The 27,231-nt window shown below is 50.5% G+C and overlaps 11 protein-coding genes across 11 annotated transcripts; 4 read left to right on the plus strand and 7 right to left on the minus strand.

The window, feature by feature from the left end:
• Positions 1-177: 177 nt before the first annotated feature.
• Positions 178-2,232, plus strand: N7533_012455 (uncharacterized protein; the record flags this gene model as incomplete). The annotated part of the gene is made up of 1 exon (XM_057109105.1): positions 178-2,232. The coding sequence occupies one exon, from the start codon at positions 178-180 to the stop codon at positions 2,230-2,232; it is 2,055 nt and encodes a 684-aa protein (XP_056954206.1).
• A 1,256-nt stretch (positions 2,233-3,488) lies between these two features.
• Positions 3,489-4,343, minus strand: N7533_012456 (uncharacterized protein; the record flags this gene model as incomplete). Its single annotated transcript, XM_057109106.1, has 3 exons — positions 3,489-3,684; positions 3,801-4,029; positions 4,091-4,343. 3 exons carry the CDS (start codon positions 4,341-4,343, stop codon positions 3,489-3,491), a joined length of 678 nt encoding a protein of 225 aa, XP_056954207.1.
• Positions 4,344-4,377: 34 nt separating this feature from the next.
• On the minus strand, positions 4,378-5,280 carry N7533_012457 (uncharacterized protein; the record flags this gene model as incomplete). Its single annotated transcript, XM_057109107.1, has 1 exon — positions 4,378-5,280. One exon carries the CDS (start codon positions 5,278-5,280, stop codon positions 4,378-4,380), a length of 903 nt encoding a protein of 300 aa, XP_056954208.1.
• Positions 5,281-7,179: 1,899 nt separating this feature from the next.
• On the minus strand, positions 7,180-7,908 carry N7533_012458 (mitochondrial 37S ribosomal protein mS41; the record flags this gene model as incomplete). The annotated part of the gene is made up of 1 exon (XM_057109108.1): positions 7,180-7,908. The coding sequence occupies one exon, from the start codon at positions 7,906-7,908 to the stop codon at positions 7,180-7,182; it is 729 nt and encodes a 242-aa protein (XP_056954209.1).
• A 442-nt stretch (positions 7,909-8,350) lies between these two features.
• Positions 8,351-9,609, plus strand: kin28 (TFIIH complex serine/threonine-protein kinase subunit KIN28; the record flags this gene model as incomplete). The annotated part of the gene is made up of 2 exons (XM_057109109.1): positions 8,351-8,540; positions 8,600-9,609. The coding sequence occupies 2 exons, from the start codon at positions 8,351-8,353 to the stop codon at positions 9,607-9,609; spliced, it is 1,200 nt and encodes a 399-aa protein (XP_056954210.1).
• Positions 9,610-11,426: 1,817 nt separating this feature from the next.
• N7533_012460 (putative kinesin family protein (KipA)) lies at positions 11,427-14,446 on the plus strand (the record flags this gene model as incomplete). Its single annotated transcript, XM_057109110.1, has 2 exons — positions 11,427-12,240; positions 12,312-14,446. 2 exons carry the CDS (start codon positions 11,427-11,429, stop codon positions 14,444-14,446), a joined length of 2,949 nt encoding a protein of 982 aa, XP_056954211.1.
• A 413-nt stretch (positions 14,447-14,859) lies between these two features.
• N7533_012461 (uncharacterized protein) lies at positions 14,860-16,050 on the minus strand (the record flags this gene model as incomplete). Its single annotated transcript, XM_057109111.1, has 2 exons — positions 14,860-15,886; positions 15,965-16,050. The coding sequence occupies 2 exons, from the start codon at positions 16,048-16,050 to the stop codon at positions 14,860-14,862; spliced, it is 1,113 nt and encodes a 370-aa protein (XP_056954212.1).
• Positions 16,051-16,851: 801 nt separating this feature from the next.
• On the minus strand, positions 16,852-17,855 carry pxr1 (telomerase inhibitor/ribosome biogenesis protein PXR1; the record flags this gene model as incomplete). The annotated part of the gene is made up of 4 exons (XM_057109112.1): positions 16,852-16,872; positions 16,947-17,204; positions 17,257-17,764; positions 17,833-17,855. 4 exons carry the CDS (start codon positions 17,853-17,855, stop codon positions 16,852-16,854), a joined length of 810 nt encoding a protein of 269 aa, XP_056954213.1.
• A 439-nt stretch (positions 17,856-18,294) lies between these two features.
• Positions 18,295-22,087, plus strand: N7533_012463 (SacI domain and endonuclease/exonuclease/phosphatase family protein; the record flags this gene model as incomplete). The annotated part of the gene is made up of 8 exons (XM_057109113.1): positions 18,295-18,607; positions 18,684-18,870; positions 18,923-20,056; positions 20,088-20,574; positions 20,645-20,944; positions 20,999-21,108; positions 21,164-21,486; positions 21,573-22,087. The coding sequence occupies 8 exons, from the start codon at positions 18,295-18,297 to the stop codon at positions 22,085-22,087; spliced, it is 3,369 nt and encodes a 1,122-aa protein (XP_056954214.1).
• A 638-nt stretch (positions 22,088-22,725) lies between these two features.
• Positions 22,726-25,003, minus strand: N7533_012464 (uncharacterized protein; the record flags this gene model as incomplete). The annotated part of the gene is given in 5 exon segments (XM_057109114.1): positions 22,726-22,967; positions 23,023-23,296; positions 23,365-24,633; positions 24,653-24,806; positions 24,999-25,003. 5 exon segments carry the CDS (start codon positions 25,001-25,003, stop codon positions 22,726-22,728), a joined length of 1,944 nt encoding a protein of 647 aa, XP_056954215.1.
• A 902-nt stretch (positions 25,004-25,905) lies between these two features.
• Positions 25,906-27,098, minus strand: N7533_012465 (uncharacterized protein; the record flags this gene model as incomplete). The annotated part of the gene is made up of 4 exons (XM_057109115.1): positions 25,906-26,121; positions 26,206-26,355; positions 26,420-26,626; positions 26,739-27,098. The coding sequence occupies 4 exons, from the start codon at positions 27,096-27,098 to the stop codon at positions 25,906-25,908; spliced, it is 933 nt and encodes a 310-aa protein (XP_056954216.1).
• Positions 27,099-27,231: the final 133 nt, after the last annotated feature.

The raw sequence follows: 27,231 nt of genomic DNA on the forward strand, positions 1-27,231 counted from the left end.
AAGGATATTAGCTCAAGCTTGACCCGAAGTAGCGCTCGAAAACAAGCCCCATTACACAGCGCCAGCTATGCGAACGTTGCGGTTCAATCACAGGCAAAGAAGCCTGAAACTAGGCAGAGAAATGGACGGAGGAACAGATGGCGGAAGATCACGCTTCTGAAGCAAAGCTTTCAGAAAATGCAATGGCCGGCATACCCAAGGAAGCAGGGCTTTGATAATATGAAATCGCTAATGAACCAAGCACCTTGGTCGGCTTGGCTTGCTACCGCCCACCACTTACTGGCGATAGCATCGGCAGTGGTCATTGCCGCTCTTAATACGGCTGGGTTGTGGGTAGGCAAAGAGCTCACTGGGACGAGCGGCCAGGATACGGAGAAGCTACTTGCGTTACAATTTGCCGCTAAATTGCACGAACTGTTGATTCTTTCGTCCTTGGGGCAAATACTCTTCTCGGAGACCGTTAAGCAGCTTGTCTTTGGCGAGGGATTACCTTTCGGTGCGATCGCCGCCGGACTTCAGTTTAATCAAATCTCCTATCTTTGGTCTAAGGAATTCCGCGCTACGTCTTGCGCTACGTTCAAACGAAAATATTATATTATTCCAGCAATCATCATCTGCACTCTTCTCGGAGTGGGCATTGGTCCATCCTCGGCGACCGCAATTAAACCCACCTTGGGTGACTGGCCAGCAGGCGAGACTTCTTTCTGGCTAAACGCGACCGCCCAGGAACTGTGGCCTTCAACTCTATCATTGACAGGAAATGAAAACTGTACCAACTCACCGGAAACATGCGGCAGTCTGGGCACCTGGACCTCTCTTGCTAATAACCTTTTCAAGTACTGGGGGCATGAAGCGCTTGGTAATATCCGTGCAATGCCAGAGAGCGTCCAAATCCCAGGTAAAGTCTCCATCAGAACGCTGAATTCGCGGTTTCGAGGTCCTTTTTCGCTCTACCAGCCAGAGTTTACAACTGCGACTGTACAACCCGCCGCGATAGCCAACGTAGTGAACACAATTCGACAGATCTGGTTAAGGGCGAATGGCGCTCGATGTTATTCTGGAGGAGGCAGCATCAGGGAACAGAATTTTTGCACCTACAAGGATATCACTTGGTCGGTTGATGCCCTCCAACCTGCTGTCTATGTTGCTTGTAACGGTGCAAGCTCCACAGCTACACCCGAATTTCCAACGCTTGCGAGCGGGACAGACCAACCCACTCTGGTTGAACATCCGGTGAACTTGACCAATGTCAGCTTTGAGTCAGCTGCATCATCTATCACATGGGTTGATCTGTCCGGCCAAGAGCTCATACGCGCATCTGTTGGTGCCCTAGTCACTCCCATTATCGAGCAAACCCTTGACAGAAGCACTTATGCTTGCACTATTGATGCGCAGTGGGCAAATGTGACCATCGAGTCATCTTTTCTTGGACTCCCGTACATTGTCAACGGCGTACCACCCAACTGGTACCAACCGCAGGATGATTCTACTGGTCGGTATCATGGCCGCCATGTGAAGATTAGCCCAGCTTGGGCCTCGCTCGTCAATCCGTCTCTCATCACGGCGCAGAACACCTCCTCTAGCCCTTTTGACATTCTGTTAGCCGCAGCAACTTCGTCTGATGGAGAAAGCCAGTATATGCCAGATAAAATTGAAGCCATTATCGCTGTTCTCATAGCAGATCGTATGGCTCGTGTTGGCGCTGATGCAACCTTCCAAGGCACAATCACCAACATTAACCAAGTACTGCAAATAAACGATGGACAACTTTTTACAGCACCTCCATCGGATTCTCAATACCACCGCCTGACGTTCCAAACCGCGGTTACAGGCTTTGCCTACGGCCTTCGTGGAACGACAGGCATCATTACTTCAACACTGGTTTCCATCATCATCCTCCTATGCTACGTCGCGATTGCAGTGACTCATGTTCTTTATTCGCTTTGCATCTCAGGTGTATTTATCTCACAATGGAGGAATGTGATAGATCTGGTTGCACTCGCCTTTCACTCGGATATTACTAACATATCGTCGATGCATGGCACAAGCACGGGTATTGAAACGACAAGGCCCCTGAAAATAATAGTCGTGCTCAGGCCGACAGATAGGCACATCGAGATGGTATTTGATAAAGAAGAAGGGAGCCTATTGGGAAAATCCGGGGAGCATGGGACAAGTGACAATAGCACGCCAAACACACGCTTCAAGGGTGTACGGCACCATTCTGTATAAATCTGAAGCTAGTAAATTATTCAGAAACTAGCAATTTCCGCTTACAGTTGGAATTTTTGAAGGCACGTCCTCTCATCTTTCAACCAATTATTGACTCTCATCTAATGGGCTCGTTCATTCTCCTCGCGGCTTTATGCTATATGTGTCTTATAAGAGAGATGCTCCAAATTAAAAGGCAAGCAATGCCCCATCATCTTCATCAGTGGGATTTGTTGATGCAGCAGCAGCAAGACCAAAGGGTAAAACGTATGGGAGTAGATGCATCTTGAGAATATTTCCTTTGCAATAAATGAGAGTAATGCCTTGATGCCTATGAGCCCGTGAGTGATTTATTCCGAGCAATGAAGTCTATATATGCATATCAGCAGCCTCTAAGCCTCGGTTCATACTGCAAATTTTGTAGTGGGCCAAATCAACTCGTAAGCCCCAAGTGGCCCATTTCGAAAAGGGGCAGTTGTTACTCGGTATTGGACCACCAACCATACTTGGTGAAGATGAAAATAGAGAGTCTCACCTATCAAGTGTAGCTTTATTTATCAAATAAGCCTATATGCTAGATAGGAGCCGCAATTTTGGGCAACAACGTATTGTTGGGCGGAGGTGCCTTTAGCCCCGAGAAACCTACATAGGAAACAAGTCATGACGATACATGCAGCTTATCATTGCAACGTAACATCAGTATTAATCTATTTAGGTGACTTTGGAGTATAGGAGCCACACACAGAGAGAAGACAGAGGTTATAGTAAAGAAGAACTTAAAGGTATCTAGGTTACTCTCATCATCTATGCCAGATGGTAAACAGGTGTTATATATATCCAGGTTATATAACCCTATGTAACGGGATAAGCCGTTACAAAGAAGCTTGTGCGTACCTAGGTAATGATTTACACTAATTTTTTTTTAAAGAAAATAAATTATCATATAAATATGTGGAGATTTGTGGTGTTAAAACTGCTAGGTTTTAGTATGGGAAACCCCAGTGGGGAACTTTTTTTGAAATGAAATGTATATCGATTTTGAGATGCCAGAGGCAGATGCCTAAACACTATCAGCCCGGGCCGAACCATTTCATGGCAGATGTTGGCATTTCCTCTCCATTAGGCCTGAGATTAGTTGGCGGTATGCGCTTGGACTTTTCCCGCTTATCTGCTGCCATCCAAGGATCTTCCTTCTCGAAAACCACATAGTAGTTCTCGATACTCTTGGTCAACGTTCGTATCAAGTCAACGATATGACCCAAGAGGTCGTATTGGGTTTAGGCTCGTTCAGCGAAGTCATTATACCACTCTTGATTTGCTCCCTCCCTCTCGCACATGAATATTGAAACGAAATTTTGGGCGCTTATATCATCACCAGCTAGATGATTATGAGGGGCCCAGATGTGGCCTCCTGCTGAAAGACCCGACCATGGGGATGATTGAAATCCTAGGATGACTTGTTGATCTAAAGTCCTATATTAAGCCGGAATGGCAACGTTAGTGATTGATCTTGCGAGATAAGGAATTCCTTGAACATAATGGTCTGAGACGCAGTAATTCAGGTGAGGGGGGTGAGGTTTCAGACGCACTTTGCGTAATTCACCATGGCGTATTCAAATGCGCGTCGGTCATTTTCATCCGATGAAACTTCATAAAATGATATGTCTGGGTTTCCACGACCCCACATACCTCGTGGAGGGGCAGACAGTCTATGGTGGAGATTCTGTATATCATCGCCAGAGGTCTCGGAAAATTCCCAAAGATAATGTTCCATGTGAGAATAGGTATCTTCCTTAGATTGATTGGGCTTTGAGAGGTCTAAAACGAGGCAGAAGTCAGTCTAACCCATTGAACATGATGTAAAGTATACGATGCTTACCAATGTAGAGCAAAATCTTGGTCCAGTCTTTTTCCTTCACTGGATCCTCACCCCAAGAAAGGAATGGGCAGTCGCCCAATTTCCATAATCTCATCCGTAACGCCTCGAAGGAGCTTCGTAAACGCTGGTTCCAGCCCCGTATCCGGAAAGAGATCATGTTTATATCAGCCAAATGGATCATCTTTGTATCAGCCACTGGTTTGTTAAACTGTACGTGACGCGGGATATGATGTTGAGAAATATTTGACGCCATATACCAAACACCAGCGGGACCAGCAGCAATACGCTCAGGGGGGCTTTATCCTCGCCATGCTCATACTTTTCTTATGGTAAATGTCCTTGAAACCCGGCGAAATATCTTCATCAAGGCTGTATCTTGGGTGCACGGGCTTTTGAAAGGCCGCATGTCTGATTTTGGAGATTTCACAGCCCGTGAAAGAGTCGGAGGACTGAAGTATAGAGGCATCGTCGACTGAGACAAATCTCAACTCGCTTGTGTATACCGACACTGTTGAAGAACCATTTTCCACGAGGGAAGCTATGTGACCGGCTAAAATGCTCCGATTTCCAAACCCTGTGCCTGAGTTCCAGAAAAGTAGACCAGCGAAGAAGTAATCCTCGGTATCTATGTCTCTTTCTAGCCACTCTCCACTGGCGTGTAATAATCCGGCCACGGCTAAAGCACCTCCATTAAACAGTGAAAATGTGCTGTCCCATTCAGCTTTGAAGTTCGTTTTACCATCTGGGAATCGAAAAGATACTAGCTCCAGATAACATGAGCGAGGAATTTCGGGCGGCAGAGTATGTTGGATACAACGGTTCGAGGCTTCTGTGATATAGCCTAGCATCATACTAAATCCGAGGGAAATTTGGAAATGTCTCCATCCACAGACGCCTTTCCACTGGATTAAGACGACGACCTGCTGACATGACGAGGCGTCGTTATCGTTCACTGGCGACCAAAATAGCCTTTCAAATCCAGGAATTGTCGATACATATTTCAACGACTTCTTCCATAATACAGTTGCAGGGCACTGCTGCGGATGGGAAACGTCAACTCCAGGTTGAAAAGTGAAATGGAGGATCCCAAGGACGGGGAGATCCGCTAGTTCCGAGTCGTCGAGGTCTTTTGAATAGTAAACATGATCATGAAATCGAGGGCGAGTCTCCACATAGTCAATGTTGTTCATTCTGAATAAAGGGAACTTAGACTGGGAATGACTGAAGACCCCTAAAAAGGAAATGTTCTCGGCTTTCTGTGTCTTCAGTTTCCGAGCTCGGTCAATTCGCAGTTAACTTCCAAGGTTGGGGCCGTAGGTGGTGAGAAAGTGGATGCATAGTATGTGGGAGTTAATACGGAGCGTTAGTGGCGGGCTTCTGCAAATTAAAAAACATTCAAATCGAAGACAAACGGAAAGAAGATTTTTGTATCGCTTCGTATGTTATCCCAAATCATCGGCCATCTTCCGATCATCGAGAGAGAATAATCGGTTATGTACTGTGCCAGTGGGGCCGATCTCGCCAAAGCGTAGTGGGGGCTCGCCTCAAGAAGCAAACTAGTACCTGGTAGCAACTGATCACATCTCCATGATCGCACCCAACTACCACTTCAAGCTTAGTCCTGGTGAAATCACCTATATCAGGGAAATGATTATTTTCACATACGGTACTAGTAGTATTGGTTCATATTTAATTCTATGTGATGAGCTGACTCGCGAGGAAGAAGAACATAGCCCAGCAGCGGGAATACGTACTCAGATAAGGAGTTCCAATGCTAGCTGGCGCATGAGTAAACTCATGCAGCATAGCTGTGGACATCACTTGACCTTGAAAGGTACCTGGATTCGCTGGTGGTTGCTGAGAACTCATAGTTTGCTTAGAATAGTATGTCATGGTTTTTTGTCCTCATACACCGTTTTCTATTCGGCGACACTGTTCTGGCAAAGGGTCAAAACAGTAGTTTCGCCGGTCTCGGTCTGGCTTGATGAGAGATAAGGATGAATCCATGCGTAATGGGTAGCAGCGTCTCTGTAGGCACCATCCACAGCCTCAAAATTTTCGGAATATGGTTTTGTCATTGTACCTCGATTGACCCAGTAAAGGTAAGAATTCGTCACTTCGGGGGAGGGAATGGGTCAGTTTCTGAAGATAAGCATGCATGGAACATTTACTCACTGTCTATGTCGCCATCACGGTCTTCCCTCACGAGACAGGCATCACTGCAACATATCTCTAGGCTTCTATTGCTCCCAATATTCTCGAGGCTGCTTTTCATCGTTGTGGCAATTGTGGTAGTTTAAGTGCTTTAAAGCTGAGGGCCTCTAGGTCATGCACATTCTCATATCTCGATTGAAGCACAAGCGTGTAGGTGTTTATGAAGTATTCGGTTTAATTGAGAGCCAAGTATCACCAGAAGATACAGTAAATGCGGTCATAGTAGGTTGGCAATACGTCAACTCAGCACAAGGCGGCCGAGTTTCTTTTCAATTAAAACGTACTAGATTGGCGACTTTGTATAATCAGTACATGGAACCACTGTTCGAGATATTATTGAAGCGAAGCTTCAGCTAGCATCTGACTTGGCACGTTTCCAATGAAGCGTCTATGATATCGAGCAGCCTTGGATCATCTTTCACACAAGTTGCCTGACATGAAGAGGCAACTGGCGTTTCCTATGTGCATCTATGGCCTTCCCATATCGCTATCTCCCTCCCTCCTAGTAATCCTTTGTAGAATAAGCACCAATTGGATTTTTTTCTATATTGAGAAGCAAACTCTTCTAGACCTTGCAAGTAAACAAATGCTATATCTTGATTCTAGGTCTGAATGCCTTGGGATAAAATTACTTGCCGTTGTATTTGTCGCGACATGCTCTCATTCTTTCTTCTATTTGCCGTAGAAGTCGCGTCGACATGTATAAGAAATTGAATACGATTCGATATAATCGGACCTGGTGGAATGGATGGATGCTGATATAGTATAGTATAGTACATTGTAGAAGAAACATGTTCCATCGCGGGGTTAAGCTTAACAGATATGCAAGAAACGAGAAAGAGCAAACGCCAACTCAGGGACTAATACCTGCTCCTTCATGCCTTTCTCCGCTCCTCAAGTCTCAGCTTCGCCCGGACCTCCTTCTGTCGTCGCTCACCACCGTCAACCTTGTGACCACGCTTATCTTCCCACATACCCTCCTGAACGCTGATAGTCGCAGCAGTACCGTGCGTCCCTTTCATCGGCTGCAGGAAGGGACCCATGATCTTATTGCCGCGCTGGACCTTCATGTGTGCGAATTTCTTCAGGGCTTTGGTGACGACGTGCGTGTATTCCGTTGCGTCGGGGGTGAGGTTCACGACAACCTTCTTTGTCTTTGGGACGATTGGGGCGGAGGAACGGACTACGCCGGTCTTGGAGGCATTTGCTGCTGCTGGTACGGGGATCTCCACCACGCGCAATTGGGCGACGCCGTCCACGACGTGTTCAAGGTCTCCGCCCGGTCCGTGGAGGCCGTTGCGGAACTTCTCGCGCTTGCGGATGAGGTATCTGCGCTGTCGGGAGTTTTCGATTCCGAGGCTGCGGAGCTGGTCGGAGCTGGAGGCGAAGAGTTGTTCCCATGAGGTGATTTTGCTTGAGTGTTTGGACATTTGGCGGCCGATTAGGGTGAGGAAGGTTGGGACGTCGGGGACGAATGGGGTCGGCGATGGGACTGAGGGAACCACCTTTTGAGAGAGAGGGCGAATACTTTGTCGGGATATGCTGGCTGTCTGGAGGATTCGAGAGGAGGATAGGCCTCGGAGGACGGGGTTGCGCATTGCCATGGCGGTTGGTGTTATGGAAGCTCACGCCCACACAATTGGGTTCCTAGTTGCGTTTTTTGAGGGTCTGAAGATGACCGGAATCACCAAAAGCGCCGAGAGAGGTGGCGCGGAGGGGAATTGAATGGACAGAAGGCGAGAATCCGGGGGTGTCTGTTGAATTGCAGTCGCGGTCCGAAATTTCGGGGAGACAACTTGAGCAGTGCCTGCCTTTTCCCACCGCCTTCACTTCCGCCAATAGCAATGGCGTAAGGCGGTGGGCACTTCTATTCCGAGCTCAAGCATTACAAGGACCGCCCTTGAGAAGCACACTTTTCTTTTCTTTTGAGATGGATTCTTATTAACGTGTCCGATCAATAGTGTCTGGCTATTTCACCTGTTTGATCGGCGCTTTTTTGCCCAAGGGCCCCTGCCCCCAAAGCTGCTCTTCCAATCTGCAGCAGTCATGGCAGCTTCACCTTTCGCCTCCCGCTCACCGTCAATGACGGTGGCTTCCCCCAATACAGCTATTAGATTGAAAGCATCCGCTGCTCAATCTGGGTCCGGATCTACAGCAGATGTTAAGACTTCGACCCAGCCCAATGGTGAACTCACAGAGCAGTTGAATGACTCCGTCGCGCATAACTATGAAAGAGGTTCGACACCCCACCAGATATCGAAACCAAGCAAAGCACTAGACTAACTCCTCCCCCAGGCAAGAAATTAGGTGAAGGTACCTACGCCGTGGTCTACCAGGGATTTCGCCGAGACACCGCCACAACCGTCGCAATCAAGAAGATCAAAGTCAATGCCGACTACAAAGATGGACTCGCCATGGACGCAATCCGCGAAGTGAAATACCTCCAAGAACTCTCCCACCCGAACGTCATCGCCCTCCACGACGTGTTCTCCAAGCATGAGAATCTGCACCTGGTACTCGAATTCCTACCTGGGGGCGATCTGGAAATGCTCATCCGCGATCAAGATGTTCAGTATGGCGCGGCGGATATCAAGGCTTGGATGGGCATGCTGGCGCGCGGGGTTTGGTTCTGCCACGAGAATTACGTGTTGCATCGGGATATCAAGCCGAACAATTTGTTAATTGCAGCGGATGGCGAGGTCAAATTGGCTGATTTTGGTCTGGCCCGGTCATTCGCTGATCCCTATCTCAACATGACCCACCAGGTGATCACTCGCTGGTATCGACCCCCCGAGTTACTCTACGGAGCGAGACAGTACTCCGGCGCCGTTGATGTGTGGTCGATGGGGATGGTATTTGCGGAATTGCTCTTGCGAGTGCCTTTTGTGGCGGGGAATACGGATCTGGATCAGATTTCCAAGATCTGTGAGGCGTTTGGCACACCCACAGAAGACAATTGGCCCGGGGTTACGAAATTGCCGTACTTCATTGAGACGGATAGTAGTCAGATCATTCCTACTTCTGGACGGGACTTTTTCTCACGGCAGTTTCCTACCGCTGGTCCGGTGGGTGCTGATCTACTGATGTCGATGTGCACGTTGGATCCTAGAAAGCGAATCACAGCGGTCCAGGCTTTGCGACATAAATGGTGGACCATTGATCCTCAACCAACCAAGAATGAAGACCTTCCGCAAAAACGCCACGCCGAGAAGAAAATGGCGGAGGATATGAGTCGACGCGGTGGCGAGGTTAATGATGGCCCATTTAAGAACGCGGCCCGACAACTGGATTTCGGCGCGCGATGACAATAATGACATTCAACTAGTGACATCAACTAGTGACATCCAACTAGTGACATCCAACTAGTACTCCGTACTTTGTACCAAATATATGCCGGGAAATCTCCGTAATTTGTCTTTGTCTTTTGTCCTTTGTCTCTCTACTGACTTCCCGATTTGCTTTTTTGGGCCCCTCATATTTCCTATTTCGTCCGTCCACTTGCATGTTGATCGTATCATTTTCATCTGCATGCCGTGACAATTGCTGCTAGACGCATGCAGAGATGCAGCGACTATTCGCTGCCCAACCTTGTCTCGAATGACAGCTCAGGAAACCAACGGGACAACACCATGAAAACTAAGAGAGATGTCAACCTGTCACCCGCACGCTCCGCTATCTGTCATGTAGCACTGTTCACTAAAGGCCCAGTCCACTGCAAGCCATCACGACAGTGCCCGTCTCCCTGTGGGGGGGAAGGATGGGGGGGGTCCATGCTTGGTATTGTCATCTATCCCCTTGCATTTACTGGCATATTGTTGACTCCCTTCGCTGTTCATGTCTCCCTCAATGGCAAGCCTCGCAAGTCACTCCAGGGCTGGCATCTTAGAGAGAGAATTTGGAGGAGACGGGGCAAAATGGGATAAGAGCGCCAGTAATGTACTCCGTACGGAGTACTCCTACTCGGTGCCTTTATCACAGTGGGTCTTAAAGGAGGATCAACGTTTCAAGGTTCGCACATGGGACCCGAGGGGTTCCTGGGCTCCGGACTCTGGGCTCGACTCCATCAGAGTCAAGATCCAAATAATCGGCAGGGTTCCACAGGGGGGGAAGAAGTACCGCAGTACCTGACGAGTGGGCGATGGTCATTCGCCCCCTTTTTCAGCGGCCCTTGGATCCCTCCATCCTGGATCCATCCTGGCTCCTCCACCTTGTAGCCACTGCTGAGCAATCATTGGGTGCAGGCAGCTCCAGCTCCGGTGACTCGAGACCACAGGATGACGGGCCTTGACTCCTTCGAGACTTAGACTGTGATTGTCATTTTAGCACCAACGCCATGCCCTCCTAAAAACAGCCCCTTTTCTTCGCAGCACGGCCTTTGGTCGAGGTGACATGGGATGGAGGAGGAGGTCGATAATGCATTACCTTGAGGAGAAGAGGGTTAGACCTGCATGGGATGCGATAGGATCAAGGTAACGCAAGTACTAGCCAATACAGGGGAGCAGTAGACATGCAGTGTAGTTGTTCTATGTATGCCCAGTGTAGTTGTTAAAAGATAAAAACAATCGGGGTTCCTTTCCCGGTTGCGGGGAAAGTTCCCTTTCTCAAACTTCCCTTTCTCTCTTCTTCTTCTTTCTCGCAATTCGATTCTTACCTGAGTTGAATCCTTTTTGATATTTTAATTCTATCTATCCTACCCGAAATATCTCAACGGTCCGGCAGTGGCGTTTCATTTCTTCCAAAGCCGCGCCCGTCGCGATCGCAACGCATGGTCTGAAGCGGTATGTATCCGAGACTCTGTAATCTATTTCCATTGCGAAAAAAAAAACATTGCCCTCGACACAGCGCTATTCCTCAGCTTCGATCTCACTAGATTGCCGAGCCACTGCCAATACTCAAATCACTTTAAACTAACCTGATTCCAAACAGAGCCCAACCCAACTTTCCCCCACCGATTTCGATTCCGATTCCGATATCGCGATCCCAAATCCACCCACCGCTGCTGTTGAATTTCTTGCCCGCATGGCCGTTACGCCTTTCCCAACCATCCATAGCCTGAACTGATATCTGGCGAGGTTCTCGGAATTCTATCTATTGGGCCTGTGCCTCCCACTCCATCTCAACCATGGCCTCCACATCAACACTTCCAACGCCAGCACGGCCAGTCACCAACCCTCCAACCGGCTCATTGCCACCAATCCCAACCCCCAAACCCAGGAGGAGTCTCCCCGCCGCGCCCGATACGAGATCCGCATCCCCCTACAGACCCTCCGGATTACGAACTCCCTCCAGCCCAAAACCCTCTCTCCGCTCGCCACTCTCCAGTTCAAACTCCACGTCCAATCTGAGCACCGTCCGTTCCGCTTCCAACGGCCGTACCCCAAGTTCCCCCGACAAGTCCCTCCGCCGGACAATCAGCATTGCCTCGTTTCCCCAACCGCCAAAGGCGGCGGGGAGTTCTAGTCGGCCCTCAACCGCGTCGAGCGTGACTGGGGTTCCCGCCTCTGGTTCCACGGGTTCGGGGACGGGGACGGGTTCGGGATCGAAACCCAAACGCGGTTCGCGCCTCAGCACCGGGACCACGAGTAGTTATCGCAGTTCGAAGACACCGTCGTTATTGAATGGGAGTGCGGATGGGAAGTCGATTCTTGCTGATGCGCGCGATCCGGAGGCGTCGCCGGGTCATAGTCGGAGTTCGTCGGCTCAGGGATCGTGTTCGACGAGCGCGACGACGTTCGACGACGTCGATGATGCTAGTACCGCGAAGGGAGGAGAGGGGGGCTCCAAGAAGGAAATGAAGGGTAATGTTATTGTCAGTGTACGTGTTAGGCCTGATGCCCCGAATGGTGAGACGGCCAGGACACATGGTGAATGGTCTGTTGAGGGGCGTCAGAGTCTTGTCTCTTACCGCGGTAAAGAGGGAGGGGATTATTATTATGGTGAGTTGGAAGCTCGTGCTCGTGCTCGTGCTCCGATGGGGATACTTTGAACTAAACTAACCGTTTGAAAGATAATGTATTCACCTCGCACGAAAATAACGCCAAGGTCTACGATTCCGCCGCAAAACGCCTCGTGCGACGGGTTATGGAAGGGTATCACGGCACGGTCTTTGCGTATGGTATGACAGGAACGGGTAAAACGTTCTCCATGCAAGGAACGGCTACCTCGCCCGGTGTGATTCCCCTCGCAATCACCGATATCTTTTCTTTCATTCGCGAGACGCCGCACCGCGAGTTTCTGCTTCGAGTCAGCTATCTCGAGATTTATAATGAGAAGATTCACGATCTGCTCTCTGCGCCTGCGGCCGGGAGTGGGCCCGCTGCGCAACAGGAAGAGATCAAATTGCGTGAGGACAGCAAGCGCGGTGTCTACGCTACGCCGTTGAAGGAAGAGATTGTGCAGAGTCCCACCCAGCTTCTCCGCGTGATTGCGAGGGGAGACCATTCGCGCCGGACGAGCAGTACGCAGTTCAATTCGCGGAGTTCACGCAGTCATGCCGTGGTGCAGATTGTCGTTGAGAGTCGGGAGCGTGTGCCGTCGAATAATGCGCAGGATAAGCGGGCTGGGATCGCTCCGGGTGGTGTGCGGGTTTCGACGCTGAGCTTGATTGATCTTGCTGGATCGGAGAGGGCGGCGGATGATAAGGAGCGCCGGACGGAGGGTGCTCATATCAATAAGTCGCTGCTTACGCTGGGTAACATTATCTCTGGGTTATCGGATAGCAAGGAGAAGCAGGCGAGCTCAGGGGATGGTAGGCATTTGCCTTATCGAGACAGTAAACTCACGCGTCTGCTTCAGCCGGCTCTTTCGGGAAACTCACTGGTCAGTATTCTGTGTACAGTCCAGTTGGTGTCTGGTGTCAACGCAAACACCGGTGAGACACTGAATACACTCAAGTTCGCCGCGCGAGCAAAGAACAACATTGTCAGTCATGCCAAGAAGGCCGAGGAGGCATACGGTGCTGGTGGCGGAGACTCGGGCAGTCGAGTATTGCTGGAACGGTATCGGATGGAGATCTCAGCGCTTCGCGGCCAACTCGATACACAGGCCAAAGCCCAGGCGGAGAAGGAGCTCAAATGGGATGAGCAGCAATTTGAGAAAGAAGCACATGCCCGGCACGAAGAGCAAGTTTTGGAAATGCAACTTGCTCGAACGGCGCTTAAGGAACGAATCGAACATCTCAACCGTCTCATTCTGAGCTCCAAGTCGACAGGCGTGAATAATCACGGCAGCATGTCGGCACTTGGACGATTGTCACGAATGTCCAGTATTGATAATGGAACGCGCTCGCTCAGGTCTTCGGCCAGTCAATCTACGCTAGGCGCTGGCTATAGCCACTCCATGCGGCCCATTTCCTTCATGTCGGTCACTAGCAATGATCCAATGCCCGGGTTCCCAGGTGGATCATTTGGCCATGAGGAAGAGGATGACATGGGTGAATTCGGCGACGGCAAGGCCTCTTTACAACGACAAGTCACGGCCTTACAGGCAGACCTCGGCGATAAGAATCGGTACATCTCCACCCTGGAACGACGACTCCTTCAAGCTCGACGCTCAAGTCACTCCCGCATGTCGGTCGGTGTCAAGTCGACTACTTCCACGATCGCCGAGCATCCAGACTCGAGCGCTTTGCTGCGCGAGAAGGATATGGAAATCAACGAGCTTCGCATCCAACTCGATGATAAAGATCGAATGCTCGCTGCCTTGAGGTCTGCGGCTAGACACCGTGATCTAGCTGCTATCACTGGTGATGCGCAGTCACCAGACCTCGCTCTCGCGGCTAAAGGGGAAATTCCCACCGCGCCGAATAGTCCTCCTACCACCAGCCATGGCAGTGGCCCGACCCCAATGGACAAGGGCGCGAGTCCGATGGCGCCGCCGCCTCTACCTGCACACTTGAGGAACGGCGATGGAGAAGGCGAGCGGGACCGCAAGAAGAACATGGACGAGGTGTCGAAAATGCTTGATGAAATGATACAGGGCCGGGTGGAGGGTGGCCATCTAGAGCGGGACTCTCTAGGCGCAGTGAAGAATACCGTAGACTTTAGTCGTCGTGTATCGACGAGTGCTGAGGTGCGAGGATTGAAGCCGAGTCCGCCCACGCCTGTTCCTACCGCGCCGCTTCCAGCAAGTCCGCCAAAATGACGGGGCTATGCTATGACCTGACAGACAGGGCTGGGCCTCTTTTTTGTTTACCGTTGATCTGATACCCCTTTTTTTTATTTTGCTTGCCTTTCTTGTATTGTTTTATTTATTTGTGATTTGTGTTACATATTTTAGCAATCTGGAATTGAAGCCCTGTGTGGCAGTGTACTAGTATTGATACTTGATGTTATTTTTTATACTTTCAATGGCAAATATGTGCTAGAATATTCCAAGTTCAAGTTGTTTACCCCAGAGGTCTTGCAGAGTAAACCTGATATGTAATTTATGAATCTAGAAGAGAAATGTAGAAATGATCACAATGGTCATGCATGGAGCTGGCAGAAATTCAACCATCACCCACTAGCAGGACCTTTTCCTCTTCTGACGTAGTGACGAGAAGCTAGGATCCCATATCACGAAATAATCTCCAGCTCCCCCTTCCGATCCTTAGCATAAACATCCTTCCACGTATCCCACAGCCGCCTTAACTCCTCCACATACCTCGCATGCAAGAGATCAATATACTTATCATCAATCAAATCCCGATCAGCCTGCTGCATAACAGGAATCGGCCGACCAACAACAATATTCAAAGGCCGCCGATAAGGCATAAGCCCCACATCATAATTGAACACGCCCCGCGCATGGAACAGCGGAATCGTAAATCCCATCGTAGACTTAACCAGCATCTGCACCTTGTGAATAACAGGATGCTGATCCGAATCAACCTGCTGATAGAGGTCATTTTCGCCGAAAGCGAGGACAGGCACGAGATCCGCGCCTGTGCGAATGGCCAACTTGACGAATCCCTTGCGCCGCTTGAGGACGAGTTTTAATGAGTGCGGTTGGGCGTTTAGAGATTCGCGTGCGCCGCCGATTACGATTGTTATGGCGCGGCCCATGCCGGCGTTGTTGGGCCCGCCTTTTGAGAGGATGTTTTCGCAGGATTGGCGGGATACGCTGGCTAGGCCCATTGCTAGGGCGTAGTCGCGGTAGAATGGGATGCGGAAGTTGGAATCGAGGGTTAGGAGCGTGTTGGTTATTCCTGGGAAGAGCTTTTTGAAGCCGAGGGCTTCGGTGCCGAAGGCTGCGAATGCGCCGTGGGATATTATGCCGTGCGGGTGGTAGCCGAAGATGTATTTTTTTGTTGGGGGGAGGGCTTCTTCGCGGTGCAGGGTTGCGGGGAAGTATGAGGCGTAGATTGACCAGATTGGCAGGGAACGGAGGATATTGCTTCGGCCTTTTAGTTCGCCTGATGTTGGGGCTGTTGAGAATAGGGTGATGTAGACCAAGTATGGGAGGAGTAGGGGCCAGAATAGGGGGATTGCGCAGGTGAAGAAGAAGCTGCAGAGGAAGAGGACGATTGTGAGGGTGTGGCAGAGCACGATCAGGGTTTGGAGGCGGCGTTCGATGCCGATGTTTAGTGGTGCCCAGTGGATGCTATAGATATCAGCATACTGTAGCTCGGGTAGTGTCTCTCATGACGGGCATTGGGATGGAACAGATGTTGTTGCATACCGTTTCTTGTCCTTATTGTTGGTGCGAGTGGACGGGGACCGAGTCGATGAGACTGGTCCCCGACCTGAAGGTGTGTCCCCATTCATCTTCTAGTGGTGAGCTTGATGATGAGGGAAGATCAGGTCCCGCGCTCGCCGGAACTAAGATGACGTCGGTGCGGTACGACGGATTAGTAATATTGGCAGCCTGAGATTTGTGGTCTCCACTTTTGTACAGTGAGAGCTCATACACTCCCAGCTTGTCTCATCTACAAACAAAGCTGAGAGGCTGAAGACAGAGACAAGAGTGTTTGCACATCCAGAGCGTTAGTCCAGTTTCATAGGCTTAGTCAGTCCACAAATCTATATCTAGGCCTTTTAAGGTCCTCTCATCCATACACATATCTCCTCTTTAATCACCTCTCTCGCCATAAAGCTATCCCTCAACAGAACCCAGCGATTATCTGTGCTACTTTGTTTTGTGCGAGAGAAGCAAGTCCTACAAGGATGGATGAAAACCCTGCTCGCAGAAGCTATCTTTAGCTCCATGATTTGTGCGTGCTTGGTGTACCGTAATCAAACAAAATAAAGTATTCTAAAGTAGCACAAAATGGGCTGCTAAAGAGCTTCTGCAACCGGGGGTTTTATCCATCCTTGTAGGACTTGCTTCCTCCGCAAATCTTTGTCTCTAAACAAGGTAACCCATGTAATTGTTGTGCTCTGATCGCGGATAGCTTGGTGCTCCATTTCTAGTATCTATCTGTATACCTACTTACTACAGGTATTAGTTTGGTTGATGTAGAGCAAAGTTCAGAAGAAATAAATGATTCATTTGACTTATGTACTGGTCGAAAATACCCCGAACGCCATCCCGCTAGTGGGTTGTGTCTATAAAATGCAAATCTGGCTCTACGCTTTCACCATGAAAATCTAGTATTTGCCATTAGTTTCGTTCCTTCAAATGTTGATATACCCCCGAGAAAGGGTATAGACGGTAAACTCACTTCATTCAATGACTTGTCATCCATAAGTGCCCTCTTTTTCTGTGCAATATGTCGGCCCCGGAAGATTTGTCTCGCCATGGGGAGTCGCTCTCGTGAAACGGCGGGGGTGGGGGCGGGCTTGTCGCTAGCCTCGCTCTCACTCTCGTCGGAATCAGCCTTTCGCTTCTTTGACTTCTTCTTCTCCTTCTTCTTAGATTCGGAGGAGCTGTCGACATCGGTTGATCGGGAACGGTCTTTCTTGGAGGACTTGTCCTTGGACTTGGATTTCGATTTATCCTTCTTCGACTTGGACTTGGACTTGGATTTGGACTTGGATTCGCTGTCGTCGCTGGAATCCTGATCGCTCTCTTTTTTTCGACTTCTCCTTCTTCGCCTTCTCTTCCTTCAACTCCGCCCTCTCGGCATCCGCCAGGACAGCCTCTTTCTCCTGCGCCAACAGACCGCCGCGAACAAATCGAACTTCGGGGAATTTCAGTGCGACGTATCGGGCGAGTTTCACATCTTCTCGTTTGCGTTGGTCCACTTGTTGTTCCTCCTCTGATTTGCCGTTGAGTCGACCGAGGAGTCCCTTGAAGGCATCCAGACCGGTCGGTTCGCCCTCCCGACCCAATCGAGCACCCAGTCCTAGTGTGTCGTCCTTGATGGTCACTTTAATATGAGAGGTACTGGCAGAAGTCAAGAGATCGGCATGCGCAGCGTCCTTAGCACCAAGGCGACCACCGGGGGCCCAGCCCTGAGAACTCATGATTTTATGGCCAAAGCCCGAAGTGGAGCGCGCCCATTGTGTATTATTGGGATCATTGGAGATCTTGGTTCTCCTGGAAGGAATCAAATAAGTCAGCTTATCTCAAAGGTTTGAAGTTTGAGTTAATGTATGAGTGTGTACCTCTTTGCGGCGGCTAATCCCATGGTGGTGTGTATGTGTATAAAGATTGAGAGGCGTTCTGGAAGGGGAACTTTTCACCCTTCAAAGTCTATTGGGAACTTTTTTTGCGGGAGATAGCTGAGTCAGCACCGATAAGATAACACGGTCCCGCATGATTAGGTAATCTCGTGGCGCGGGCCTCAGCCGCAGCTGGGCCACTTGGAGGTATCGGCATCAGACTGAGAGTATCTCCAGTCAATACTCCCGCCACTGCACACAATTCATTCCCATCTTGACTCGTTGGACATTTAATTTCTTTCCCAGTATTTTTGGGGTTTAGGTGTCGTCGTGGTAGCTTCGGTGCTACGCATGGAATTACGAACCATTGGGCTACACTGTTGGGCAACTGGGGCTTAGCCTCTGGCATCGCGTGTGGTAGATTGATGGTGCGCGGGGCAGATTTCCGATCTCATATTCTACGCCATGTTTAATCTTCGGGTGCTCTGTCGAGATCAGCCTCAACGAACAATTGCGCTGGTAACTACCGATCATGCCTTGATCTTCCATTATAGCGCCGCGGGGACCGGGGCCAAGGCCCCTCCGCGCTGTCAGGTTGAATTCGCAAATATCTCATCCGTGGATCTCAATGGATATCGCTCTTTAGGAGCCGGGCATGGAACTCTTGGTATGATCACGCTTGGTGATGATGTCTTCGTTTGCGTGGTTACTGGTTCTTCGCAAGCGGCTACTGTGAGGCCAGGGGAATCTGTTTCGAGAATCGATAATGTAGACTTCTGTGCGTGTCCGAACAAACCAAAAAGAACAATTAAATTTTTTTCTTTTTCCATTTTTCTTACTGACACAATCTGCAGATTGCTTGAATCGCTCGGAATATGAGTATGGTCTGGACTACGAAACCAGTGCTCAATTCGCGGCCGAAGACCGCGATGGAAAGGACATGGTCACGGAACATCCATTCCTCGCCCTGAAGAAGCTTCTTGGCGATGGCAGCTTTTACTACAGTTTAGACTTCAATCTGACTGATCGCTTGCAAGACCGGTATTGCCAATTCAATCCTTATTCATTTCGAAAAGTATTGACCAGGTTTTAGCATCGACAAATCAGCCGCGTTTGATATCGACTCCCTGGATGAGGACATGCTGTGGAACTCATACATGATCAACCCACTTCTCCTGTTTCGCAGCCATTTGCCGCCTTCAGAGAAATCCCAACTTGACGCGTCCCAGCTCTTGACTTGTGTGATTCGAGGATATGCCAGTACCTTGAAGATCCCAGCAACAATTCCGATTCTTCCACAAATTCGAAGCAAGTTCCCTTCTTTCCTAACCATCATTTCGCGACAATCGTCACGACGAGCCGGAACAAGATTTAACTCTCGTGGAATTGACGATGATGGCAATGTGGCCAACTTTGTCGAGACCGAGGTAACCCTCTGGGTCCCGCCAGGTATCGCATTCTCCTATGCCCAAATCCGAGGCTCGCTGCCTATTTTCTGGGAACAGACTCCAGGTCTTATTCCGGGTCAACAGAAGATTGAAATCACACGGTCGAGCGAGGCGACTCAACATGCTTTCAACCAACACTTTGAGACTCTCGAGCTGGCTTACGGGGCAGTCCACGTAGTCAATCTACTCAGCGAGACTAGATCGGGAGAAGCGGAGCTTTCGGCTAAATTTCGAAAACATATTGCCCGCAGCTCCCTCCGTCAGAAAGAGGAGGGCGAGCTGAAATCCGAGCACCATAGCCTTCTTCGGATGACGGAGTATGATTTCCTCGCAGAGACGCGTGGTCCCGCGGGCTACGAAGCCAGTAGTCAGATCAAATATGAGCTTGCGGACTCTCTGGACGGATTTGCTTACTTCCTCTCCGAGGATACAACCCGGCCTGCCGCGTCTGTTCATAATGGCGAAGGTGCCACGCCACTTTCCACAGTGATCTTACAGCAAGATGGTGTCTTTCGAACGAACTGTCTAGACTGCCTGGACCGAACGAATCTCGTTCAAACTATAATCAGTGCAATGGCGATAGAATCGTTCTTGTCCCACCAGGGCTGCAGGCTTAGCTCGGAATTCTCAATGCGACACTCGACCCTGTGGGCCGACAATGGCGACGCTCTTTCGAAGATTTATGCGGGCACCGGAGCGCTCAAGTCTTCCTTTACCCGTACGGGGAAGATGTCTCTGGCTGGCGCTCTTGCGGATGCGCGGAAAAGTGCGACGCGGTTGTATGTCAATAACTTCACTGATAAGTCTCAGGCAAAGGACTATCGATATTCTTCTAGGCCGTCTGGCTAATCAGATACCTGTTCACCTGTACGACCCGATGAACGACATTGTCACCGAAGAATTGAATCGGCGGGCTTCGGAATATTCCTCGACTAAATATACGCGGATGTGGATTGGCACGTTTAATGTGAATGGTCAAGATGCCGGTCCTGGTGCTGATCTTTCGCCGTGGTTGTTCCCTGAGACAACGGAGCCGCAGGAAGAGCCTGCTATTTTTGCTGTGGGTTTTCAGGAAATTGTGGATTTGAGTCCGCAGCAGATTATGTCTACGGATCCGGGGACGCGGAAGGTTTGGGAGAGGGCTGTTCAAGATTGCTTGAACCAGCGGTCCAAAATGAATGGGACTAGCAAGTATGTGTTATTACGAAGTGGGCAGCTTGTGGGCGCCGCTTTGATGATCTATGTGAAAGCAGATGTTTTGAAGGATATTAAGAATGTTGAGGGTACCGTTAAAAAGGTAACCGACCACTCTCCCTGATCTGAACAACTTTACCCTGGCATTATGGCTGACTGCTTTGCTTTGTTAGACTGGCATGTCTGGAATTGCTGGAAATAAAGGAGGCTGTGCCATTCGCTTTGACTTCTCCAACACGAGTATTTGCTTCGTGACGGCTCATTTGGCAGCTGGCTTCGCAAATTATGACGAGAGAAATAGAGACTACGAGACCATCGATCGAGGGCTGCGGTTCCAGAAGAATCGAGCTATTGCCGATCACGACACGGTTGTCTGGCTCGGAGATTTCAATTATCGCATTGGGCTGGGGAATCAAATTGTAAGAGATTTGATTTCGCAGCGCGACTATCAGAAACTCTATGACAATGATCAGGTACGTTATTTAAACCTTTTCCCTGGAAGAGGAATTAACCAACGAACGAAATAGTTGAATCTGCAAATGATTGCCGGCAGAGCCTTCCAGTTCTACTCAGAGGGTCCGATTGGATTTGCGCCCACATACAAATATGACATTGGAACTGATATCTATGACACTTCGTAAGACCTTCCCTCCCTCCCCAGTCATCGGTAAACGTTCAACTTACCCTTTTAGCGAAAAATCTCGCATCCCAGCATGGTGTGACCGTGTTCTCTGGCGCGGGTCCAACATGCGCCAAACACAATACAACGTCGCAGACTTGAGGATATCAGATCACAGGCCCGTATTTTCAGTCTTCGACTGCCTGGTCGATGTCGTCGACCATGGACTCAAAGATACCATCCGCCGTGAACTATACAGGCAAAAGCAGCGCGACGCACTCTCCGACTCAATCAATCTCCTGGACCTGGAAGATGAAGACAATACGTATCAAGACCCTATTGCACCGGGTCTACCGCCAGCTAGTTCTGATCGGAGCAAGTGGTGGCTAGATAATGGTAAGTCACCCCAGACTCAAGATTGCCCTCGGCGCCACTTGGAGATATGGGATCAGCGCTCGATTTCATCTAACCTTGAACAACAGGCGTCCCCGTAAAAGCAACCACCAAACCACCTGAAGGCCTCGTCCCAAATACCCAGCGTGCCTCAAACCCATTCTCAACAGATACAGAACCAGATTGGATCCGTCCATCCAGTGACCGACCCCCAGCTCCTCCCCACGACAAGGAACTGCAACCGGAACCTTGGAATCACAATCACCCGTTAGCCGGGACCGAAGTCGAAATCCCCCCCGCTCCGCCCCCGCGTCAGGGAACCGGGTCCTTTAGTGAAACATCACCCGTCGAGAGAGGATCAGCGCCAGCGCCGAGATCACCGCCTGCTATTCCCCGCAAGCCGATTTCGCTTAGTTCGCGCCAGTCGTCGATGCGCCTGGGTCCAGGAGAGGAGGAAGGTGGTCGGGCTCATTCTATTACAGCTTCGAGTCCGCCGCCTTCGGCTTCAACCCCGGCACGCTCGAGTGCGGGATTGGATCTTCTTGGTGATAGTGCGAGTGAACATGAACAGATTGGGTGGAAGCCGCTTCTTCCTCAGCGGTGATGGGTGATTATGGTCATTCTTAGAATCGAGGGGTTGGCATAGTGGCCCCCGTCCGGGATGGGTTTTACAAATACGATACTATGTATGCTACATTACATGCTTCCTTGTGGATACATTCAATCGGTACTTCATTCAATTCGTCATGGTAAGTGTAATGTAAGGTATTTCTGCAATTCATCGGTTCGTCGCTTTGCATCTCAGATTAGAGGGAGACGGTGTTCTAGAGACCAGACTAGATCGGATCGGACCATTTGGATAGGCGCCGGGCTTGGCTTGGCTTGGCTTGGCTTGGTCCAGCAGGACCTCGACCCAACATTCTTGGGCTTGACCGTTTCCCTTCTCCACCCCAGGCCTGCAGAGCAATGCAATGCAATGCAATCATATCATTTATGTCTGCGCCTGGGGACTGAATGAATGGATTGGTTTGCCAAAGTTGGCTGAGGTCGTATCACAAGCACATCCGAGCCAGGCGCTGAGTTTCCATCTTATAGGTCCATTCCGGCCCGGTATCCAGTCCAGCATTTGATATTTCGTCCATCAATCACATCTTTCTGCTTTGCTTCCCTTGGGAAGCTGATGGCGGTCCGCACAGGTCCCACGCAGGGGTCGACAAGGATATCCTAATCTTAGGTTCGTAGCTATAGAAGGAACAAAGATACAGCCAGCAACATGAAAAAGCTCAAGGCTTTCTCATGTGAGTCGTATATTGTGTTTCTGACTGTAGACCGAACTATGGTGCTGGAGCTGGGGCCGGGGCCGCTGCTGGGGCTGCTTCGGCCTTCTTCGGAGCTGCTTTTCCCCGAGGGGGGTTTCCGACCTCCCATCATCCAGCTCGCAAAGCCTCCAGGCTGACCGGGAGGAGGGCGAGGTTTCTTCGGAGCTGAAAGATTGTTAGCTGACGGTTTTGGGGGTTCTATGGGTATATTAAAACTTACCAGGCTTCTTAGCCTCGGCAGCAGGCGGCGGCGCGGCTTCCTTGGGTGGTTCAGCGGGAGCTTCCGCAGCAGGAGGTGGATCGGGTTCCTTGGGTTTCTCGGGTATAGGCCACATGTGCATCGTGATGCTCCAGTCAGGCTCGATTACCGTCTCCCAGACTTGGGGCAGAATGATGTCGCCGTTCGGGCCAACTAGATCGTAATGACCATCTGCAACATGTGGGCCAATGACTTCGATGTGAAGGAAGGCTTGTTTGATTAGATCTTCCATTCCCTGATTATCAAATTTCGTTAGCTGATTTCCTTTTCCTGAAAGTGGTTGGTTTGGGGGAGAATTATTACCTGCCATGTTGCGCAAAGCTCAAAAGGAAAACTGAATTTCCTTCCCACTGCATCTTTAAACTTGATAGGCTTCTTTTTCTCAGCGGGCGGTGGGGGTGCAGCGGCCTTTGCAGCCTCTGCTTCTTTCGCCGCCGCCGCATCAGCTGCAGCGGCTGCAGCGGCAGCGGTAGCAGCAGTGGCGGCATCCGCAGCAGCCGCTGCCGCAGCCTTTTCTGCCTCCTCTTTAGCTTTCGCGGCATCCTCGGCTGCCCTTTGCTCGGCATCGGCTCGAGCAAGAGCGGCGGCCTCTCCGGCAATTTTCCTATCGTGGGCAAGTTGCGCCGCGGCGGCAGCGGCGTCTTTGGCCTCCTGCTCAATTTTGGCGATTGCCTCGGCCTCTTTGGCTTCGCGCGCTAAACGGTCGTCCAGAATCAGTTTCTCGAGACGCGCGATTGCCTCGTCCTTTGCTGTATCGGCTGGTGGTGCCGGGGCCGGTTCCGGGGCCGGTGCTGGGGCTGGGGCTGGGGCTGGAGTAGGCGCTGCAGGTGCAGGAGTGGGAGTTGGCTCGGGTGGAGCCGGAGTAGGTTGAGGGTAGTGTGGGAAAAAGGATTGCTGTTGCAGTGCGGCCATCATCGCGTATTGTTCGCGAGGGTCGCGGGGGTAATTGTAGAACCCATTAGCGCCATAGGCAACCATTTCATGCTGGAAAGGCGAGCCGCCGAATGGCGGCGGTGTGCCGTGCATAGCCATGTGGTGGACTAATGGTTGTTGGTTCGGGTTGTGCATCTGGGGAGGCTGGTGGGAAGGGTGTTGTCGATACGCTGGGTCTTGCGCGTAGTATGAATGCATCCCTGGAGGAGCACCATGGGGAGGGCCCTGGGGAGCGCCCTGGGGGTATTGATGACCGTAAGGGTAGCCGTATTGCTTAGCGCCAGGAAGTTGTCGGATCAGCGATGAGTCTGGTTGCATTACGCCGTTGGGGTGAGGGTAGCCAGCGCCAGGATGGGCGGGTGGATATCCGTTGGAAGAGGGTGGTGGCGGGGGAACTTGGGGGGCTTGGGGGGGCCCAGCGGCGTTCGCGAGGTCGGGTATCATATTGGGGAGGGTAGTCATGAGGAGGGAAGTCCTCTGAATCACCACTGCCGGCAGACTCTGCTGGAGAAGCCTGCCGGTGGCGGGGTCGAGTAGAGGGATACCCTGACTCCATGTGTCGGCGCGGTGGGCGACGGGCCGAAGCCGAACGTGAACCGTGGATCGAGCGATTGCGGTGTGAGGTTCGCGGTCGAGATGCTGAATCGGAAGGTTTTACTAAATCCTCCGGGTATGGCACATCTTCCCAAACTTCATATTCTGGATCATGGCTTCCTGGGATTGGCAAATCGACATGTACACCTGAGGAGCCCTCGTCCGATAGGTACGGATCGTCCTCCTCCGGGTTTAGACGGCCAATGGAGATATTGTACCTGAAGGGGAGGGTCAGTAAGCAGAGGGGGAAGAGTAGAAGAAAAGAAGAAGAGAAGGAAGAGGAAGAAAGGGGGAAGAGGGGAGTGTGGTATTATATGCGGGTAGGAAGGAGGGAAGGTTTAAAGGGGGAAGAAGAAGAAGAAGAAGAAGAGGGGAGAGAGGGAAGGGAAGAAGGGAAAGCCAAAACATACGTCATAGAGGTAGAGCCTCTACTCTATATAATAGTAAGTGATATAGAGTGAAAATGGAATACCCTCACTCTCTCGCGTAGACAAAGCGAGGAGGGTACTGGGATTGTTGTGGTGGTGGTTGTGATGATTTGAAGAATGGTAGACGCGGGGGGGGGAAAGAAGAAAAAGGTTCGCATTGACTCTTTTGGAGCCCCGCTAGATTGTGAGAAGTGGAAGTACTCTCCGTAAGGTAGTCCGAGATCTCCTTGCGTAGTTCTGTACTTAAGTAGTGACAACAGTCAGTAGTGACTACTAGATCAAAGTATAAAATATTAAAAATTAAGACGAGGAGGAGAGGGAGAGGAAAAAAAAATAAAAAATTAAGAACGAGGAGGCAGATTTTGAAGTGTGGGTGTTTTTGCCCGACTGTCTACTTTTATTGGGCTGAGTTGGGCATGATGTGTAACCAACTACCATTTAGGTGTGTAGGGCAGTCCGAGATGCAACTCTTCTCTTTCCTTTTTTTCTTTTTTCAAAGGAAAAAAAAGTAAAATTTTCTTTTCTTTTCTTGTTCTTCCTCCTCTGCATATCTTGGACTCATATGTCTAACAGATGGATCTGCTGCCCGAGTGTGCCCAATCATACTCATCCGGAGACTTGTAGAACGATCTGGAATTAGGTCTAGACGAGTCATCTGTAGGTACTTGCCATGCGAGATGCAGGGTGGGGAATTGGAGCAATTATACTGGAGGCTGCCATTCGGTCTAGTCCATCTTTTTGCATTTGACAACTGGCATAATTTGGTGAGGGTATCCACGAGAGTATTTGGTACAAGCAACAACATGGGCATGGTAGAAAGAGAGGGAGAGAAAAAGAAAGAAAAAAAGAAGATAAGCGAAAAAAGAAAAAGACTCTAAAAGAGCCCCAACTATGAAGATGCAAACCGATTCAACAATTCCTTGGCCGCAATCAGCTCACTGCGACTCGATGCCCAATGCTGATCATCGACCGATCGAGACTCGACGATCTCTCCAAGCCGCTGGAGTCCAAAGCGTTTCAACTGGTCGAGGGTTTTCCTAGGGGCGACCGTTGGGTCCGATGGGCGTTCATCTGCCTGTCCATTTTCGAGCATTCGGGAGGTTGCCTGGAAGGAGAGAAGGAAAGAAGTCAAAAGTCAGCTGGGCGGAAAACGCTTTTGCGGGAAACAGGGTCAGGCGGGACTGCGTACCAGGATCAACCCATAAAACCCTCGTAAGTAGTCGTCACAAAGTTCGATACTCCGGCAGAAATGCTGCACCGATTTACTTCCAAGTCGCGATGCGTCGCTATCGGGAGCCGAAGAGCTGACGTACAGGAGTTCACCGAGCCGGGCGTGGATCTGCATGTTCGTCAGTATCAAAATCTGACAGGCAGCGGTAAGAGAGGTAAGGTCGTCATCATACGTTCCAGGCGTTGGGAGCAATCAGCAACGCTTCCTCCAAGCTGAAGATTGCTTGAGAACCCAGTCCTTGGGATTGGTATAGATCGGCTAGTTCACACCAAGCTTCCGCGTCCGTTGGTAGGGCATCCAGTAGTTGGATCAGGGCCGCGATCGCATCGGTAGGTCGGTCGAGAGAGCGTAGTAAGGCCACTCGCCTCTTCATGATGGGCTAGTTGTCATGATAGGTTAGTAACTCGTTGGGCGATGGCGAGGAAGACCCCGGTTGGAAATAGAAATGAAGATGGTCGGGGGCAAGGACAAGGACAAGGACCAGAACGAACCACATTGACTGGACTCTCGGACAAAATCTTCTCGTATTCCTCGCGACACTTTTCTAGAGCTGCACGATCCTTGGCGGTTGCCTCCTGGTACAACCCGCGGAGCCCCATTACTCTCTCGTTGGCAGGGCCGAAGCGGTGGCTGAGTCGATCAAGGCATGCTTGCGCGGACTGATCATCACCTGTTCGAAGACAGGCAAGGAAAAGCTGTTCAAGTTGACTGTATTCCTCCGCTGTACCCGAAGTTGATGTCGTCGCTTTCGTAGGATTGGGGCCGAGGATGGCCGGGGCTTGTTGGGCCAGGTGGAGGGCAGAGATCAGATCAGATCCATTGATCTCGCGAATGTTGGCCGGGGCACCCATATCGATTTCACGAGGCTGTAATTGAGTAGGGAAGAGACTTTGGGTGAGGGAAAAGTGAAGGTGTAGCTTTAATGTCGCCAATGTTAATGCTGAATGTCGCCAGTGGGGAATACCCTGGCGGTCCCGTGATTCT

The sequence above is a fragment of the Penicillium manginii genome (genome assembly GCF_028828005.1).
Source record: "Penicillium manginii strain IBT 31320 chromosome Unknown utg000009l:1.0-3297300.0:1.0-3298630.0, whole genome shotgun sequence".
Classification (NCBI taxonomy): domain Eukaryota; kingdom Fungi; phylum Ascomycota; class Eurotiomycetes; order Eurotiales; family Aspergillaceae; genus Penicillium; species Penicillium manginii.